The sequence below is a fragment of the Salvia miltiorrhiza genome, chromosome 1, assembly GCF_028751815.1.
Source record: "Salvia miltiorrhiza cultivar Shanhuang (shh) chromosome 1, IMPLAD_Smil_shh, whole genome shotgun sequence".
NCBI lineage: Eukaryota > Viridiplantae > Streptophyta > Magnoliopsida > Lamiales > Lamiaceae > Salvia > Salvia miltiorrhiza.
This window is the reverse complement of record NC_080387.1, coordinates 74,951,396-74,970,856: the sequence shown is the minus strand read 5'-3', so window position 1 is coordinate 74,970,856 and position 19,461 is coordinate 74,951,396. Positions and strand designations below refer to the sequence as shown.

At 36.0% G+C, this 19,461-nt stretch overlaps 4 protein-coding genes across 4 annotated transcripts; 2 read left to right on the top strand and 2 right to left on the bottom strand.

Moving 5' to 3' along the window:
• Positions 1 to 1,951: 1,951 nt before the first annotated feature.
• On the bottom strand, positions 1,952 to 3,725 carry LOC131006202 (probable E3 ubiquitin-protein ligase ARI8). The gene has a single exon (XM_057933381.1). The coding sequence runs from the start codon at positions 3,720 to 3,722 to the stop codon at positions 2,130 to 2,132; it is 1,593 nt and encodes a 530-aa protein (XP_057789364.1). The 5' UTR covers positions 3,723 to 3,725; the 3' UTR covers positions 1,952 to 2,129.
• A 1,212-nt stretch (positions 3,726 to 4,937) lies between these two features.
• LOC131006210 (uncharacterized) lies at positions 4,938 to 6,289 on the top strand. The gene is made up of 2 exons (XM_057933389.1): positions 4,938 to 5,123; positions 5,243 to 6,289. The coding sequence occupies exon 2, from the start codon at positions 5,244 to 5,246 to the stop codon at positions 6,279 to 6,281; it is 1,038 nt and encodes a 345-aa protein (XP_057789372.1). The 5' UTR covers positions 4,938 to 5,123; position 5,243; the 3' UTR covers positions 6,282 to 6,289.
• Positions 6,290 to 6,384: 95 nt separating this feature from the next.
• Positions 6,385 to 7,580, top strand: LOC131013303 (F-box/kelch-repeat protein At3g23880-like). The gene is made up of 2 exons (XM_057941383.1): positions 6,385 to 6,859; positions 6,910 to 7,580. The coding sequence occupies exons 1-2, from the start codon at positions 6,385 to 6,387 to the stop codon at positions 7,578 to 7,580; spliced, it is 1,146 nt and encodes a 381-aa protein (XP_057797366.1).
• Positions 7,581 to 10,342: 2,762 nt separating this feature from the next.
• Positions 10,343 to 13,265, bottom strand: LOC131006196 (receptor-like protein 7). The gene has a single exon (XM_057933377.1). It carries the CDS (start codon positions 13,206 to 13,208, stop codon positions 10,542 to 10,544), a length of 2,667 nt encoding a protein of 888 aa, XP_057789360.1. The 5' UTR covers positions 13,209 to 13,265; the 3' UTR covers positions 10,343 to 10,541.
• Positions 13,266 to 19,461: the final 6,196 nt, after the last annotated feature.

Genomic DNA, 19,461 nt, shown 5'->3' with positions numbered 1-19,461 from the left:
CCATGATCGCACATAACATAGATCAATGGCTTAGGTCCCATGATCACACATAACATAGATCAATGGCTTAGGTCCCATGATCACACATAACAAGATAGTCATAAGATGCACGTAAGCAAGTAATCAACGCGATAATAAAAACATATATAACCATATGAATAAGCGTGAAATCCCTCACCTTAATGTTGTAACTTATAAATCAAATTCGGAATGAGGATCTTAATTGCGCCGCACCTAATCACATAACATATCGAATAAAACATAAAGGTCTAATTAAACTTTATAAATACAATTACTAAATTAAAAAAAATTCTATATCAAGTCTTATTATATAAAATATATATATACTTAAGCATAAAAATATAAATTATCAGGAATTAAACTAACTTTAATAAATCGTATTAAAGCTTTAGCTAATACTATAACTAATATACTAATAATAATCATATAGTCACCAATAGCTTACGTCTGTATACATAACTTATAATATAACTAAGTTCAAGTTAATAATCTAAGCCCAAGTAATAGCTAATTATTAGCCAATTAATATAATAACTATGAAATTAACCCATCCAAACTAAACTTATTTAAAAAAAAATTGATACCTTAATCATCGAATTAATAAAGCTATGCAGACTACCACTAGTTAACATCATTCTTAATCAAAATTATAATTAATAACAAACTACAAGAATAAAGGCACTAACTAGACTTAATAATAAAATTAAGCTAAGTTGACTTTTTATATGAAAAATCATTACAACAAATATAGGTTATAAGAAAACCAATTGTCTCTACTTATGCGAAAAGTATTTTACTAAAACAGGTATTACAAGACAAAACTAATAATTTGGAACCTATATAAAATATTTGAAAAAAATATGTTCTGATGCAGCATGAGCGGTTTCGATTTTTGGCTAAATGGGAAAGAGGGTGATCCTATATTCTATTACTAATCTATGTTCAAGGCTTACTGGCTAGATCAGACTAAGCCCACGTTTGGTTGGGTGTTTTTAGAGGTTGGAAAGGGAATCAAGTAATTGAATCCATTACTTGTTGTTTGGTTTGGGTAATGAGATAATCATTACCCTTACTTAAGGGTAACCCAATCACCCAATTTGTTACCCCTCAAAATAGAGGGGAAACAAAAGAAAGGGATTCCCTTACTAATGATTCATTTCCATTGTTAAACCAAACACTCAATAAAAGTAATGGTTATTGTTACCATTCCACTCCTTTATTTGATTCCATTCCCTTTCCATTCCTCTACTTGAACCAAACGAGCACTAAACAAAATTTCACGAAAACTGTGCGTAGAAATAAAGGAAGAAAAATAGCATACCAATTTTGCTTGCTTAGGGTCTGCGCGTATGTATCTAATTTTTTTAGGGTAGATATTATGCCTCTATTTATACTAGTCTTTAAAGAGTCCTAGTTCTATTAGGAATCAATAATAATAATAATAATAATAATAATAATAATAATAATAATAATAATAATAATAATAAAATTAATGGTGCATATCTATATGTATCATGTAATTATTAAAAAAAAAAAGCTATACAAGAAAATACTATTAATTAAACTTATAAAATAAATCTAAATTATCGGGGTGTTACAACTACCAAAAATTTCATAATTCAACATGCATAAATTAATGAATAGTCTATGATTTTCTGATCATAAACTTACTATTGAAACAATCTCAATAATCCTAAAACCAAAAAAAAAAACTATACTCTCCTCACAATAATAATCATCCAAAACAAACGTGCACGTTCATCATCAATACTTAATTATGAGAAAAGAGATAGACAAAGTAAGTAAATTTTTTTTTTTTTTTATTGAATTGAAACATTATAAATGAGAAGTATATAAAAAATTGGACCGAGTACAAATTAAAGCTGTTGAATATATAGGCAATATTCATTGCTCTCTTTTCTATATTTCACCAAAACCAATAACAATAATATTGTACTACCAAAAAATTCATAATTCAACGTGCATAAATTAATGAATAGTCTATGATTTTCTGATCATAAACTTACTATTGAAACAATCTCAATAATCCTAAAACCAAAAAAAAAAAAAAAAAACTATACTCTCCTCACAAGAATAATCATCAATACTTAATTACGAGAATACCTAGAAGCATAAGTTGCTCTTTTCCTAGGAACATTCCTCTCATCATCATCCTCCTTCTTTCTCTTCTTCCCCAAACCCTTCCTCTCATCGTCATCCTTCTTCTTCTTCAAACCATTCCGGCCGCCGCCGCCACCCACAACTTCCGGTCGATTATTCTCCAAATCCCTCACCAAATTCTCAAAATAATTCCCGGTCACCACAGTCAGATCTACAACCCTAACCCTAAATTCCTGGAAATCCTCCCTCCGTCGCCGGAGGTACTCCCCCATCTCCTTCTCCACGCAGTGGTGCAGCCGCTCCAGCTGCTTCTCCGCCTCCCCCTGCGAATGCTCGAACAACGCCACCTTCTTCGGCGCCTCCCTCTCCATGTAGTAACCATAGGCGTAGCTCCATTTCAGCACGCGCCGGCACTCCACAATCTGCTCCCACGCCTTCGTCACGAACTGCAGCTGCGCCGGCGCCTCCCCTTGCGCCTCGCCGAGCTTAGAGACGCCGATGTTGTCTCTCCACGTCTTCAGATCCTTCACGGCCGCCTTCCTCGACTGCTCGTTGGCGTGCCACCGCTCGTAGTAATGCGTGTATCTCTGCAGATCCTTCCTCGCCCTCTCTCTCTTAGCATTGTTTTCATCGACGGCGGTGGCGCCGCCGTATTTGTTGCAGTGGGTGTGGGACCCCGTGCCCTTGCCGCAGAGCCAGCAGAAATGGAATAGGCAGGGGGGGCGACACGTCATCCAATTGCAGCCTTGGTTTTTCTCGATGGGGCGGCGGCATTTGGGGCAGGGTTTGGTGTAGACGAGGATCCACTGCGTGTTCTCCGCCTCCGAATTGTTCTTCTCCGACCAGCTCGCCACCGTCTCGCAGCCGACGGGGCGGTGGTGCTCTTCCCCGCAGTTCCAGCAGAATTTGTGAGAGCAGCCGCACGTCACGTCGTAGCCTCCGCCGCCTCCGCCTCCGTCGAATTCGACGGCGAAATTGCATCCCGGGGCAGGGCACCACTTTCTCCGGCGGCTGGCCTCCACGTAGGATTGGCGGAGATATCTATGGTACTTCTCCTTGCCGTCGGTGGAGGCCAGCGATTCTATCAGATCTACGCCTGCGGCCACGCCGCAGCCAGGCTCCGGACACCGCAGCGTCAGGCATCCGGCGCCATCGTCGATCGCCGCCGCGACGTAGGTTTTCCAGCAATCGGCGCAGAAGGGATGGCCGCAGGCGGCGGAGACCGTGTTTTGGGGGCTGATTTCGTCGTAACATATCTTGCACAGATTTTGGCCTAATTCTTGCTGCGACGACGACGACGCGTCGGTTTGGTGATTCCTGTGGTCGGCGGCGAAAAATTTGTCGTAGACGGAGCTGAGATTCCAATTATTCTGGCAGAGGAGGGTGCAGGCGGCGCCTCTCGAGACGGAGAGAACGTCGGAAACTGTGGAAATATCGTCGTCGAAGAGTTGCCGGATGTCGTCGTCTGTTAGGATTTTGTAGGGTTTCTGGAGGCGGCTGACGGCGGCGTAATCGGCGAAGCTGTCATCCGCCGTCGCATCACTACTGCTGCTGTAGAAACCCTCGCCTTCAGAATCCATGGAATCTTTGGCGTGTGTAAATTATGAAATTTAGTTTTGTATATTTATAATAATTTGTAAACGGTTTGGATTTTGTGGCTGATTTGTTTGTAAACTCCGAGGATTAATCTTGGATTACACGAAATACAAGTCCATGACAAAATTGATAATTGACTTAAAAGTTAGAATTTTGATATATAGTTCCGAACATTTACGTAAATTTCCAAATTTATCGGGATATATATTTCTCTAAATTGTTTGATCCTTGATTACATATAGCTAGGATATATAATGAATATTTCAATGAATCAAAACATTTACGGAATTTTATTGTAAGAATAATTAAAAAGTTATAATCTTTTATAATTCATAATATAAAAAAAAAAATCTTAAGTATCTCAAAATATTGATTTAATATTTACAATTTTAATTTAAAAAGTACTACTAGTTGGAATTGAAAAGGCTTGCATTAAAAATAAGCATAGTCAAAACCTATACCAGAGAGGCCGGTTGCTCAAAATAAGTCTCTCGCTATTAGATATTGTTCATCATGATTTAATATAATTCTCTTTTTTCTTCAAAAAAAGAAAAGAAACTATATATACTAGAGAGCCCGGTTGTTATGCAGTGTTAAAAAAATAAAAACTACGGCGGCGGGGCGGCATAGGCACAAAACTTGCTTACAACAAGAAACAGTGTTGGACGGAGGTGGCACAGCAACTTGCCCACAACGAGCAATATTACGAGTAGGGCGTAGGGCGTAGAATACGTAAAAGAGCGCAGTCCAGTCGGGCGGAAACCGACGGAAGTGCCGCCCATGAACAAGGCATGTATGCATTCGACTTGAAGAGAGAGGTGTTGGGGGCGGTGGAGCTGCCGGAGTGTCTACATCGAAAGTTTAGTGCATAGTTTTATAATAGCAACAACAGAAATTTAATACATGCACTTCTGCTTAATTTACAAGTTTCCATTTATTGCAATTGCGATCGTAACAAAAGAAATTCAATTGAATTTTTTTTTTTATACCATATGCACTTTCTTCTTACTAATTTACAAGTTTCCAATTACACAACAAACTTATTATAGCTAGGTTTAAAAAATTAAAAATTAAAAAGAATGCCATACAATTATTTTGACTCATTCGCAGCTGGATGGATCCCTTTTGTGGCGCATCACCTTCAGCCACAATTATTATTATTTTTATTATTATTATTATTAAGTCTCCCAAAACCTAATTAACCTAAAACCGCAATTTACGTTGATCGCACGTTCCAAACTTTAAGGGATTCCTAGAAAATTTTTAAAAAAAGTATAAGAGTATGCAGTAACAAACCCTCATCCCCTCTCTCTCTATTCTCTCCCTCTCTAGATTTGGGTTGCTTTGAAGCGTTTTTAAAGTTTTGATTCTATAGTATAAGAAAGGTATGTGAATTTTTACAAATTGATTGATGCATGATATATATATTTGATATTTGATTGTCTCTAGGAGAAAATATTTTCGAATTGGTAGATGTATAATTCTGTTTTTTTCGATTTTGTAGAATGGATGAGCTTATTTTGAAAAGTTTTAATGGTGGTGGCGATAATAAGCATTATTTATCTATCATGTCTCCCCAAGACATGTCTCCCAAGGAAGGCTTCGAATTTTTCTTTTATGATTATAGAGCACTAGATTTTGGTGGTAATACTTGTCGCGGGTTGTTGTATTTCAATTGTGATGACCAAATTGTTCTCTGCAACTTAACAACTAAAGAATTGAAATTTGTTGCTCCGCCCAAGAAACCCATTCCATCTCACACCACGTTGGATGGTTGTGGTTTCGGATACGATCCTAAATCTGGCGACTACAAGTTGATACGAAACTATGATAGATGCTCTTGCTGCAATGGAGAAGATTACGAGGAATGTTTTGATCAACATCCTCGCGAGAAAAAAACTGAGTTGTATTCGTTTAAAAGTGGTTCTTGGAAGGAGATTCCAGCTCCTGATGCTTACATTGGCCCCTGTTATTGTGTGTATGTTGAGGGGAGTTGTTATTGGCGAGCACAACTTGGTTCGGCTTTTGGTGGTCCATCATGTGAAGCCCCAATATGGTTTGATGTTCTCTCATTTGACTTTACTGATGAAATTTTCTCTTGCATCCCTTCACCGGTTAGTGAGATTCATTTTATATATGTTCTTGTTGAGTGTCGAGGGTTTTTGGGTGCTGTTGTCTATGAAAATCCCTCTGGAGATTCCAAGTGTGGAGTCAACTCTTTTGAGCTTAGGATATGGAAAGAAAGGTCGTGGGCCAAATCATATGTCGTTGCGGTTTATGGTATTGAAAAACCGTTGGGATTGATAGATGGTCGTTTTCTCTTTCTTAAAAGAAAAGGAGTAGATCAGTTACTAGTTTATGATTATATTACGAAAGAGATGAAGAAACCAGATATTGATGCTCATGCACAAAATGTGAGTGTTGTTTCTTATGTTGAGAACAGAGTTGTGCTAGTTTATGATCTGGTCACAGAAGAAAAAACGACGAAGGTTCTTTCTTATGTTGAGAATGGTGCTATGCTGCCGAATCATGCAAAAATGTAAGTGGTTTATATTCACTATCTTCATCAAATATGAGTTTAATTATATTGTAGAATTGAGTTTTTATTTGTCCAATAACTTGGCTAACTAATGTTTTCTCTAAACAATGAACCACAGCCCACAAGATGCTGAACAATTCATCCTAGAAGTTTCTCGAAGCCCTCAAAATTTGAAATCATCGCCGGCGCCACCAGCCATGGAGACCCATAAAGAAATCACCGAAGAAATACTGTCAAGACTGCCGGTGAAATCACTCTTGAGATTCAGGTGCGTTTCCAAACCATGGCGATCTCTGATCGACAGCAAACGATTCATCAAAACCCACCTTCAAAATTCGGCAAGAAACCCTAGTTTAGCCCGCCACAAGGTTTTGTTGCTCAAATTTGTCTCTAAACAAATGCTGATGCAACGGTCTGTACTCGATAGCTCAGAAGATCAAGCTCTAGAACTGGAATTCCCAACCCGCCACCACAATGTTTTGTTGCTCAAATCTGTCTCTAAAAAAATGCTGATGCTACGGTCTGTACTCGATAGCTCAGAAGATCAAGCTCTAGAACTGGAATTCCCAGTCGATTTTAATTGTATTGTGGGTTCCTGCAATGGACTGGTTTGCCTTGTAAGGAATAAACAGTTTGTGTTGTGGAACCCATCTACCGGAATCTCCAAGAAATGTGGTACATATATTACGACAGTTGTGGGTTCGGTTGGGATGAATCGAGTGGCGATTACAAGGTTTTTGCGACTACGAGTGCTAGGGCTATAGCTATGATGTACAGCTTGAAGAGTGATTCATGGAAGGAAGTGAAGGGTTGGGATTCATGGAAGAATAGTTTTTGCTCTATACGAAAAACGGAAATGGGGATGTTAGCAAGTGGGAGTCTCCACTGGGAGACGTATACTCCATTAGACTCGAAGAGAGAGGTGTTCAAACGAGGCGTACATGCATTCGACTTGAAGAGAGAGGTGTTGGGGGCGGTGGAGCTGCCGGAGTGCTGGGAGGGCCACTGGTGGGAGGGTATTGGGGTGATCGGAGAATGCCTTTCGGTATACTACTGGTGTGAGGATTCGAGTTGCTTGAATATTTGGATGAAGAAGGAGTCTTGGGAGAAAGTGGTGGTTCTTGATGAGCTGTGCAATCCTCTCCATATTTCTCCGGCCTTGGCTCCTTTCTGGGGTGATGGGTTTTTGTTGATCAAGATTGGGAATTTCTTGGTTTTTGATGGGAAAGGGTTTAGGAATGTGGTTTCGTTGAAAGATTCCGATGTCTACATTGAAAGTTTAATCTCACCATTAGATGCCTAGTTTATTGTTGGTTTGGTGTGATTTTTGTTTCTGAATAATTTTGATGGTTTTGTGTCATTTTTGTTTAATGGCTGATGCCAAATTCTAATAGAATGATGCATGGTTTTATAATAGCAACAACAGAAATTTAATACATGCACTTCTGCTAAATTTACAAGTTTCCATTACTTGGATTTATAAAAGTAACAATACAAATTCAATTGAGAGAGAAAAAAAAGGTATATACTATACACTTTCTGCTAATTGATTTACTAGTTTCAAATTGCAACAATTAAAAAATAAAATTAAAAAGAATGGGATTCAATTATTTTGAATCATTCGCAGCTTGATCCCCTTGCTCATCGCCTTCAGCCACAATCACAATTGGTGTTCTAATCTCTAAACTCATCAATCTCTTCTGCATTTATTCTTCTTCTTCTTCGTCTTCAATATGTACTTGAACAACTCAGTCGTTCAACATAGATCTCCCCGAACATCTAGCTCTAGCATGCCCAGAAGCCTCGGGTCGATCCTCTTGCCCGAATTCCATCTAATCATGTGGGACGTTTTCGTGTGATGTTGTTTGCTTGAAAAATCAAAGTCGGGGGCAGAAAGATGAAGAGGCACCGTTAGATAATTGACTTAAAAGACTAATTCAACGGTATTCATTTAGCTAACAAGATCCCAGCTGTGACCTCATAAGCTCACTCAATAACTAATCTAGCCTACTCAATTTATTTTCACACTTTACACAAACGATTTAAATTATTAAAGTGTTTTCCTTTGAATTTTTAAATTTAAATTTGAATAATATCTATACTAATATAAAAAGTGACTTGTGAACAATATGTGAATTGCCTATTTCACCCTTATTACATATTTTATTTTAAAATTAAGTTCATAAATTACATATTATATATTATTACAAATATATATTAATTCATTAGATATTAAACTAAATCTATTTGATATACATCAGAAAACGTAGAATCTTATAGAAAAAACTATACAAAACCAACTTGAAGCCCACCAAACTCAACCAAGTTGAACCCACGGACGAACATGCCCATTTCAATCCACAAGCATGGGCCCAGCCCAAGCCCAAGCCCGCTATAAAGGTTATCCGTGAATAGTGAAAGGCGGTTTTGTCTCATTAGCAACTAAACCCAATAACACGCTTAACGTGGAGACCAATTCAAAATTCTAATTGTAGAATTTAGCCTGCGGATTGATTGGTGGAGCTTATAAGATTTTTATAATATAAAAGATATAATACATTAAATTACACAATTGACCTTAAATTAAGTATTATATATGAGGAATATAATAGATCAATCAAATGAAGTAGTAATAGTAGAAATCCCCAACACATCTTCACAATCATAAATATCTAGTTCTTTCAATGTTCGCCCAACCCAGTCATAGACTAGTAGTTGACGGCAGCCCGGAGAAGATTCTCGTGAAACATTCATCCATGAACCATTCAAGTTCAATGGTTTGTCAACATTATCAATTTAGACCATTCTCCATCTATTCCATATTCCCAAACCTCAAAAGACTTGACCTCTCCAAATCTGCTACGAATTTATATTTTTATTGCAATTTTCATCTGAGTTTGATTTTCGAAAAAATTAGAGCTTAATTGACAGTCGAAAGTTCACTTGATGTTGGTCTAATAACTTCTGATGATGATGAGTATTTAGAAGCTCGAATGGTTTAAGAATGCAAAAATTAATATATGTGACTTAATTTCGACTGTCAATTTATCGCGTGAGAAATCAACTGATGTAAACTTTGTCCAACTAAAAGAGTGATAGAAATCAAGTTGGATTGTTTTAAAAAATCAGGAAATCTTTTTAGGTTGCAGGAAGATAGGCTTAACTTCTTTAGTTGGGAAAATGTAATGACTATCAACTATGTTGGGATAGAAACTATAGATCGCTATCAACTTTATAATTCTAGTAATTTTGAAAATTACACGTAAAAAAAAGCAAAACAAAAAATTATTTAACAAACGAAATTAATTAGAGATTTAGTATAATTATTAATTTTAGCATACGCGTTTGAATATTAAATTTATGGAGAAACTAATAACAAAATATACAAGTGTAGGATTCAAAAATAGAGAAATCAAGAAAATAAATTTATGGTTTTCCTTTAACATAGAGATGCTAGGTGTTTGGTTTGAGTGATAAGACATTACTGATAAAATAATTCACCTTAATCAAGTGTTTGATTATGATTGAATTCGCGATTGATAATACGGCCCGCATCTAATCATGCAATTGAGTGATTATTTATCACTCAAAAGTTGGGTGCATTATTTAACCACTTCTCAAATCCTATCAATCTTATCAATCATATCTATCTCATCCATTAAACCAAACGCTAGAGAAGCTTCGTCGAAGAAAAGTGGAGATAAATTATGGACACGAGTATGGAATATAACTCTTCTAAAAATAAATTATGATTTTCCATACACTTGATTTCATAAGCGTATGAACACGCAAATTAACACTTTTTGAATGTAAAAGAATTATTTGTTTAGATATCTTGAGAAATATTAGTTGAGTGCAAGATTACTCATTTATTATTATTTTTTTAATTATTGGTAAATCTTAAATTTTTTAACATATTACTCTACAATTATAAAGTGATACATTTCGAATGCAAAATTTGTATGACTTCTCATAGTATGATAATTATTCAATTACATTAATTAATTTATGTAAATTAATTAAATCGCGTGCAATGCAGGCTTTCTATGCCTAGTAACAATAAAATAACAAATGAGAAATCCTAGAATATCTTAAACAAGACAAATCTGATATGTGCTAATTCTCGTAAAATAAAATGACATAGTTAATTACCAACACACAGAATCTCTTTTACAGCTTAAATTAAAGAAAGTTACATGCAAAAAAAAAAAAAAAAAAAAAGCTTCAAACTTACATCAAACACTAAACACCCTTGTTTATATCATCAACTTCTCCGCTGTCTCCTAATCTCTTTTCTCATCTCTACTCTTTTTCTTCTTCTTTCATGTCTTCTTCTTCTGGCTCTCTCGTAGAAAATCTTGTCAACAATCTCTTCTATTTTCTCGAAATATCTTTCTCTGAAGCTTCTGCGGCATAAAAGCGTCCATGCAATGCTTCCTAATCCCACAACATAACCAAGCGCAGAAGATACATACTCCCACTCGATCTCACTCTTCTCTTCCCCGTTTTCATCTTCTTGTGGCCACAAATGATCACTGCCATTACTATGATTGCAGCTTATGTTGAGATTGAAACCACACAACCCCGCATTTCCTTTGAAGGAATCAGCTGAAAATGTTTGAAACTGACGCCCATTTGGGATCTCTCCAACCAGCTTATTGTAGGACAGATTCAGGACTTGAAGAAATGTGAGCCCTGCAAGCTCCACTGGTATTGGCCCGATGAGTCGATTTACAGAGAGGTCGAGTGATTCGAGATTCCTCAACTGACCAAATGAGTTTGGGATGCTTCCATTGAGGGCATTGTGGGAGAGGTTGAGCTGATGAAGTGAGGTTAGATCACCAATTGCATTTGGTATCTCTCCTCCGAAATTATTGCAAGAGAAATCAATGATACCAAACTCTGACCAAATCGTGTGATACTCTGAATTTCTCCCTTTCATGATTAATGTGATGCTTAATGAAGTCCACAATTGTGAGTAATAGACAACTAAATTGCCGTTCCTCAATTGTACATCACTCTGTAGCATCAGTGTCTTCCAAGTAGAAAAGTTTATCGATTCCAGATTTCCACTGAACTGATTGGAAGATATATCTAGAATTTGGAGATTTTCCCAGCTCATGTTGTGACATCTTACTTCTCCATAGAATCTGTTAGAGTGCAAAACAAGAACTCGCAACATCGATGATAGTATGCAAGGGAAACTGTCAGTGATGTTGTTGTTCCCAACATTCATGAACTGCAAGCGCTCGCATCTTTCAAGGGACTTTGGGATTTTCCCTTCTAAAGCATTATTGTTAAGATCCAAATATTCTAGCCTACAATCCATAGGAAAATGATCTGGAATGCTACCGCTGATGTTGTTTTGGCTTAGATCTAAGTCTGAAATGTTTTCAAGTAAGCAAGGGGGTATGCTGCCACTTAATCTATTGCCAGACAAATCAAGAACATGGAGGCTCGTGGCACTGCAAAGGGAGGTTGGAATCGATCCACTTAAACTGTTATTAGCAAGTAACAACTTCGAGAGTTGAGACGCTGGTGGAATGGGCAGGTATAGCTCACCCTTGAGCTGGTTAGAGTGCAAGTATAGGTCTAGAAGAGAAGCAGGGATATGGTAAGGCTTTTGCAGATGTGTTAGAAGATTGAAAGAGAGGTTCAAAGACTGAAGCTGTGTTCCCCAAATCCAACTAGGTATCTCCCCACCAATCCCATTGTGTGAGAGGTCCACTTCTTCCATATCCAAATATTTGATGAAATTAGGAAAATGGGACAAGTTACATGAAGCTAGTCCTAACTCTTTTAGTTGGAGATTTCCATATGAACTTGAATTGACGTTACCAACATCTACTGACAATCTATTGTAAGATAGATGAAGTCGGGTTAGATTGGCAAGACTTTGAAACTTGTCCAGTTGAAAAGTGCCATTAAACTGATTGCTGCGAAGATCAAGTCTCAACAATGAAGGGAGAGCAAAGAGAGAGTGGGGAATATTACCAGAGAATGAATTATATGACAAATCTAAATAAACAAGATTGGAAAGACCTTCAAACAGCGTAGAAGAAAGTGAGCCTGTGAAGAAGTTATATGCCAGATTGACACGAATCAGGTTGGTTAGGTTAGCAAAGGTGGGTGGAATCGAACCCTTCAAACCGCAGCTATAAAGAGACAAAATGGTCAAACTTGGAAAATTGGCGAACAAGTCTGGAAGTTCTGTTGAGAGATCGCTCCAATCTAGTTGAAGGATGGAAAGGGAATGGAGTTGCCCAAAGGACTTAGTTAAAGGGCCAGATAAACCACAACCACTCAAGCTCAACGCGGTGAGGTTGGGTAAATATGATGATATAATGTGGCTCCATTTTCTCCTCTCATGAGAGGAAGTAACATTGGCATAATCAAGATAGAGCTCTCGAAGCCCTGTTAGATTTTGGACAAGCATCTCCAGTTTCACAGATATAAAATAATTAGAGATATCGAGACTAACCAACCTCCTCAAGGAAGAAATTTCAGCTGGAACCTGCCCACCAAATCCAGCATCGGATAAATTCAAGTGTGTCAAATAGGTGAGATTGTGAATACCTTTCGGGATGGGAGTGAAGTTGAAAGAATTGTAGGCTAGATTTAGCTTCTGCAGATGCACAAGTCTGAAGAGACTCGATGAATCCGCGATTCCACCAGAAATAAACTCATAATCGAGCTGCAAACTGACGACGTAGCCAGCAACATCACATTCCACACCGTGCCACTTGCAGCACTCATCCGTTTCATTCCATCGCACCAATTTTGTTGAAAAGAAAGAATCGAAGCTCAACTCATCCTTGAGTTGAAGCAACAAGATTTTCTGATGGTGAAGGCATTGGGTATTATAAGAATGAGTAGTGAAAATGAAGGAGGAAATTAGTGTAGAAATGACGAAGAACAACTTTGGAAGCATTGTGATGAAGAGGCTATTAATTGATAGTGTTGTGATTTGTGTTTTCTACAAACTTTAAATAAGCCACTAGAAAGACTATTGCACTTATAAAGTATCTATTACTATATAATTAATTTAGTGCGAGCTTTTTAGCAACTTTCATTTGTTCAATTGTTCTAGGAGGTCGATGAGTTGATTTGTTAATTAATGCAATAAGCTTCGTATTAGAATGGACCATAGGTAGTTTTATCTCATAGCATCACTCAAAAATTGAATTTAATAATTACTAAAAATTAATTAGTTATTTGCAAGAGTTTGCTAAGTAATAAAAGTCGTTATTGCATTATATGGATTACAGAGTCTAGCTGATAGTTAGTCAAATATATTCCACAAGTAGGCCAATCTGCGTAACGAATTTTTGTAGCTAGTAATCATAAATATAAAGAAAGACTATTTTTTTTCGAGAAGGAAAGACTAAATGGTTGACATGGAAGGCTAAATCAATTAATTCGTGTACAATATTAATATATGTATCATAATTTAGTTCATAATTGGTGTCTCATTTTGTACTTAAAACTAAATGGTTGCAAATTAAACAAAACTACCCATTTTTTCTTAAAACTCATGTCATCTCTTTTGGTCCATATAATTTTTAGGGACATAGTGAATAATAATTTAGTTCATAATTGGTGTCTCATTTTGTACTTAAGAACTAATCGTGGACTAAAAAGTTCCATCTCTAATAATTTAACCTTGTAGACTTGTAGGCAATTTGTTGATCTTTGATGAGAAAGAAATTAATGCAACGAAATTTTTGCAAAATATATACTCTTTTTTATTAATTTAATCGTTATTGTACATTGATTTTTAGTCTCCTACGTTATTTAATGTAGCGTTGTTGAATTAATAGTTGATGAAAGTCTAGGTCCACAGGTAGGCCAATCCGAGCAATCGTAAATATAGAGAAAGACAAAAAAAATTAAGTGGCAAATTGAAGAAATTGCCATTGATATGTGGATGAGGAGAGAGGAAGACTTTTTTTTTTAGCGCTCGTTTGGTTCAAATAGAGGATTGAAAAGTGAATAGAATCAAATAAAGGAGTGGAATGAGAATAATAACTATTACTTTTATCGAGTGTTTGGTTTAACAAATGAAATGAATCATTAGTAAGGAATTCAATTTCTTTTGTTTTTCCCCTATGTTGAGGGGCAACAAATTGGGAGATTGGGTTACCTTTAATTAAGGGTGATGGTTAACTCATTACTCAAACCAAACAACAAATAATGGATTCAATTGAATCCCTTTCCAGATTCTAAAAACACCCAACCAAACATGGGCTAAATGGTTGACTTGGATGACTAAAGCAATTCGTGTATAATATTAATATATGTATCCAGTTATTTTAATAATTTTGATCCTTTGATGAGAAAGAAATTAGTGCAAAGATTTTTTGCAAAACATATAGTCTTTTTGCATTGAGTGGCTGGCATTAAAAAGCCAAAGATAAATTTAGGATTGAGTATAAAATGGTTTCGGAAAATTCTTATCAACCAGAAAATTTCACTAATCAATATCTGAATAGCAAAATAAAAGAAAAAGAAAAGGAAAAATCGCTATTGTGTATCTGTGTATGTGGAAATTACTAATAGTGAAAGATGGTTTTGTCTCATTAGCAACTACCCCATAAATACGCTTAATGTGGAGACCAATTCAAAATTGTAATGCTTGAATTTAAGCTACGGATTGATTGGCTGAGATGGTAATGCTTGAATTTAAGCTACGAATGTGGAGACCAATTCAAAATTTTCATTTTCTAATGCTTGAATTTTCATCAGTTCTATCATTTTCTAATGCTTGAATTACTAATGCTTGAATTTTCATCAGTTCTATCATTTTCTTCCAATCCCAATCACGTAGGCCTACTTGTGGAATTTACAAAATACAGATTTATCCTAATTTCAAAACATTAGTAAAATAATATACTTAGCCTGCGATAAATTAATCTAGTATTGGTTCAGACAATTGATCGAACACCTTCAGTTCACTTTCTCCATTGGCAGCTGAATCAGTCATTTTTCTTTTCACATAAAATGAGACAAAGATTATGAATATTTTACTATCAAGATGTATTAAAAACGTTCATAATAAAACAGAAGAAGAAATTGTTCATAACTAAATTTATTTCATGTAGGAAGTGTGGAAACAAAGAAATTGCAAAGTGGGCCATGCTAGTAGACTTGTTGAAAAACTAATTCAACGGTATTCATTAGCTAACAAGATCCAAGCCCACCAAGTAAAAAACTATACAAAATCAACAAGAAGCCCACCAAACTCAGCCTAGTTGAACCCACGGAAATGCCCATTGCAATCAACTAGCATGGGCCCAGCCAAGGCCCACTATACATGTTATCCTGAGCCAAGCTGGGCCTAAATATTTACGAAACATGACCCAGGCGATTATATGTACTATCAAAATAAATAATCATACTTTCTAGAATATGTATTTTTTTTTCCAAATGATTAGTATTTGAATTTAAATCTAAATTTAGAATGATCATTTAAACTTGAATAGAACCAGGGGTATGACAAAAAAAATACACGAACTTTAGAAAAGTGTTAATATATATTAGTAGCCTAAAATATAAAAATAATTTTAAAAAAAGCCACAACTATAAAACTATAGTAAAAGTAGCCATTTTGTAGTGAAAAGACAAGTATATCCTCAGTGGGGCCCACAAATCCCTCTCTCTCTCCTCTCCTCTCTCTCTCTCTCTCGATTTTTTCTTGCTTTCAAATTTATTTTGTTCCTCTATCTCACTCTCGCTCAGCTCTCTCTCGCTTACTCTCTCTCTCTCGCTCAAACTCTCTCCATCGCCAAGCTCCAGCCGCCGCCGCCAACTTCCACCGCTGCTGTCGAACTCGCCGATCACCATCAGCCGCCTCTTGCCGGCACAACAGCAGCTCCTTCAAGACAGCAGCAGCCGAGCAGCAGCAGGAGCTGGGAGTCGTAGCAGCTGCTGTCAGCAGAACACGAGAGCAGTAGCCGCGCGCAGCTTGGCCGCGCCGCCCCCGTCGCGCCGCCGCCTCGCCTATTCGCGCCATCACCGTGGAACACCACCACCCCTCGCTCCTTTTCCACCTCCAAGCTCCCTCTCCGACCATATCTTAACAGCAACCGTTAAAGCAGGATAGCAGCTGTTCTGCTTAATCACGTCGCCACTCCAAACTCGCAAATAGAGCTCCGCCGGCCACCGTTGTCGCCGCCATCCTCGCACAATCAGCCGAGAAATCCGTGGAACAGAAAGGGAAACGCTGAGAAAAGCCCTCTGTTCTCTCGCTGAAATTAGAACAGAAGCACGAGTGGGCCCTCTTTGCCGGTTTATTTCGTCGCCGACCGGCCACGAGGCTGCAAACCGAGAACGCGTAGCCCTTCACCTATCTACAGGCTACAACCACCAACAATCGAAATGCTCAAACACTCTCTACATCTCCCAAACCAATAGCCGCAATATCCTCCGGCGAAACGACGTTAGTGAACGATCTCAAGAACGTTTCATCTCGTTCTTGCTCTCTCTCACGATCGCCTCGTCTCCTGCGACGGCTAGAGAGCAGGCCTTTTGCCGCTGGACACCGTTCACTATTTCTCTTCGGCCCTCACAGTCGAGAATTCAAGGAAACAACCCTCTTTTCCTTCGTTTAAAGTGAATAAAGGCTCTTGCGAACTCTCGTCGTTCGCCAAGTTAACGCCGAGTAGCCTTCTATTCTTTCTAAACTTTTCTTTTCCCAACTCTTCTCTTAAACACACACACACACATATATATATATATATATAAGTATAGGCTATAAGAATCGAAGTGTTATGAAGAGAAACGTGACCGGATATTCGATGATTTATAATTATAAATATTCGGCGATTAAGCGAAACTCGTGGAATCATACGAGTTGGAGACGATCGGAATTCGTCGTTTGCTTACGAGGTTAGATAAGCATGGAAATGAAATATATCAGGTTTCATGTACGTCTTTGTGTTCTAATTTATAGATTTCGTGTACTATTCGTGTACTGAAGAAATAGGTTTTGTGTATGACTTCGTGTACTTGATATTAATAAGTAATAACAGCTTTCGTGTACTGTTTCGTGTTTATGTTTATAGGTTTCGTGTACTGTTTCGTGTATCTGTTTACATGTATTGTGTACTATTTTGTGCACTTGGGATAACCAGGTTTCGTGTACTATGTCGTGTATTGAAGAACATGTTCAAGTGTGCACGAGATATTGTACACGACTATGATCTTTTGAACACGGCACTAGACACGAAATCAAATAACATACTTTTAAATGATTTGGCATCGATATGGATGTTAAGATTTTCATTTTCATTGAGAATTATGCTTCAAATCTCAAAATAAACTTACTTAACACGATTTTATTGAATTCTCTATTAAATTAGTAAAACTTAAAACTTACAACTTTGTAAGAGAATGTACATAAATATTAATGAAGTAGCTTAAGATTTATACGAATAATAAGTTATATTGTTGTTTTAAAGACATTCTTAGTAAAAATTATGAAAACTACTCAATTGGCTCATTGCACCAATTTATAATGATCGATCAATTCAAAAATCGATCTAAAATCAAGCATCTTATACGGTGCACGAGATTAGGGTACACGAATCATTCGTGCAGTGCATTGGTTCGTGCAGTGATTCGTGTACCCTAATCTCGTGCACCGTATAGGATGACTGATTTTAGATCGATTTTTGAATTGATCGATCATTATAAATTGATGCATTGAGCCAATTGAGTAGTTTTCATAATCTTTACTAAGAATGTCTTTAAAATAACAATATGACTTACTATTAGTATAAATCTTAAGTTACTTCATTAATAGTTACGTACATTCTCTTACAAAGTTGTAAGTTTTAAGTTTCACTAAATTAATAGAGAATTCAATAAAATCGTGTTAAGTAAGTTTATTTTGAGATTTGAAGCATAATTCTCAATGAAAATGAAAATGTTAACATCCATATCGATGCCAAATCATTTAAAAGTATGTTATTTGATTTCGTGTCTAGTGTTGTGTTCAAAAGATTATAGTCGTGTACAATATCTCGTGCACACTTGAACATGTTCTTCAATACACGACATAGTACACGAAACCTGGTTATCCCAAGTGCACAAAATAGTACACAATACCTGTAAATAGATACACGAAACCTATAAACATAAACACGAAACAGTACACGAAAGCTGTTATTATTTATTAATATCAAGTACACGAAGTCATACACAAAACCTATTTATTCAGTATACGAATAGTACACGAAATCTATAAATCAGATTTAGTAACTGTTCAAAAGGACCAACTAAAAACTTGTCTAAAACCTCTGCCCCAAATGAGTACAAGTACGTTGCCACCTTTAGATCGATTTTTGAATTAATCGATCATTATAAATTTTTAGGAGAATTAGAATCTCTAAATTAGTGGAAACAAATTTAGGATTATTTTTCGGAGAATTAAAATCTCTAAATTCGTGGAAACAAATCTAGGATTATTTTAGAAGAATCTCTAAATTAGTGGAGACAAAACTAGGATGATTTTTGGAGAATCTCTAAATTAGTGAAAACAACATAATTGTCGAACAAAAAATAAAAAAAATTATTAAAAAAAAACATAATTTTCGAATATAAATAAATAAAATTTCAGAAAAAAAATATTATTTCCGAAACAATAAAAAAATAATATATGAAAACAAAGCTATGATTATTTTTAAAAGAATCCCTAAATATGTGGAAACAAATAAATAAAACATAAATTTTGAAAAAGAAATAATTTAATCTTCAAAAAAAATATTAATTTCGAAAAAAATAATAGCATGAAATAAATCTAGAATTATTTTAACAAGAAACACAAAATTATTGGTAACAAATCAATAATAATATTTTGAAACAAATAAATAAAAAATATCAGGAATAAAAAATCATATAGACATCGAAATACATGATTTATATAATTTTAGGAAATAAAAAACCGAAAAATAAGGCAACAAAAAAACGATAAATAAGGAAATAGAAAAAACTTAAATATTAAAGCATAATTGTCGAAAAAGAAAATTAATCTTAAAAAAAATATATTAATTTCAAAAAAACAATTTAATTCCGAAAAATAAATGATAATATTTTGAAACAAATAAATAAAAAAAATCAGAAATCAAAAATAATATAAAATTCGAATTATTATAAGATTTATAAGAATAATTTTCGAAAACAAA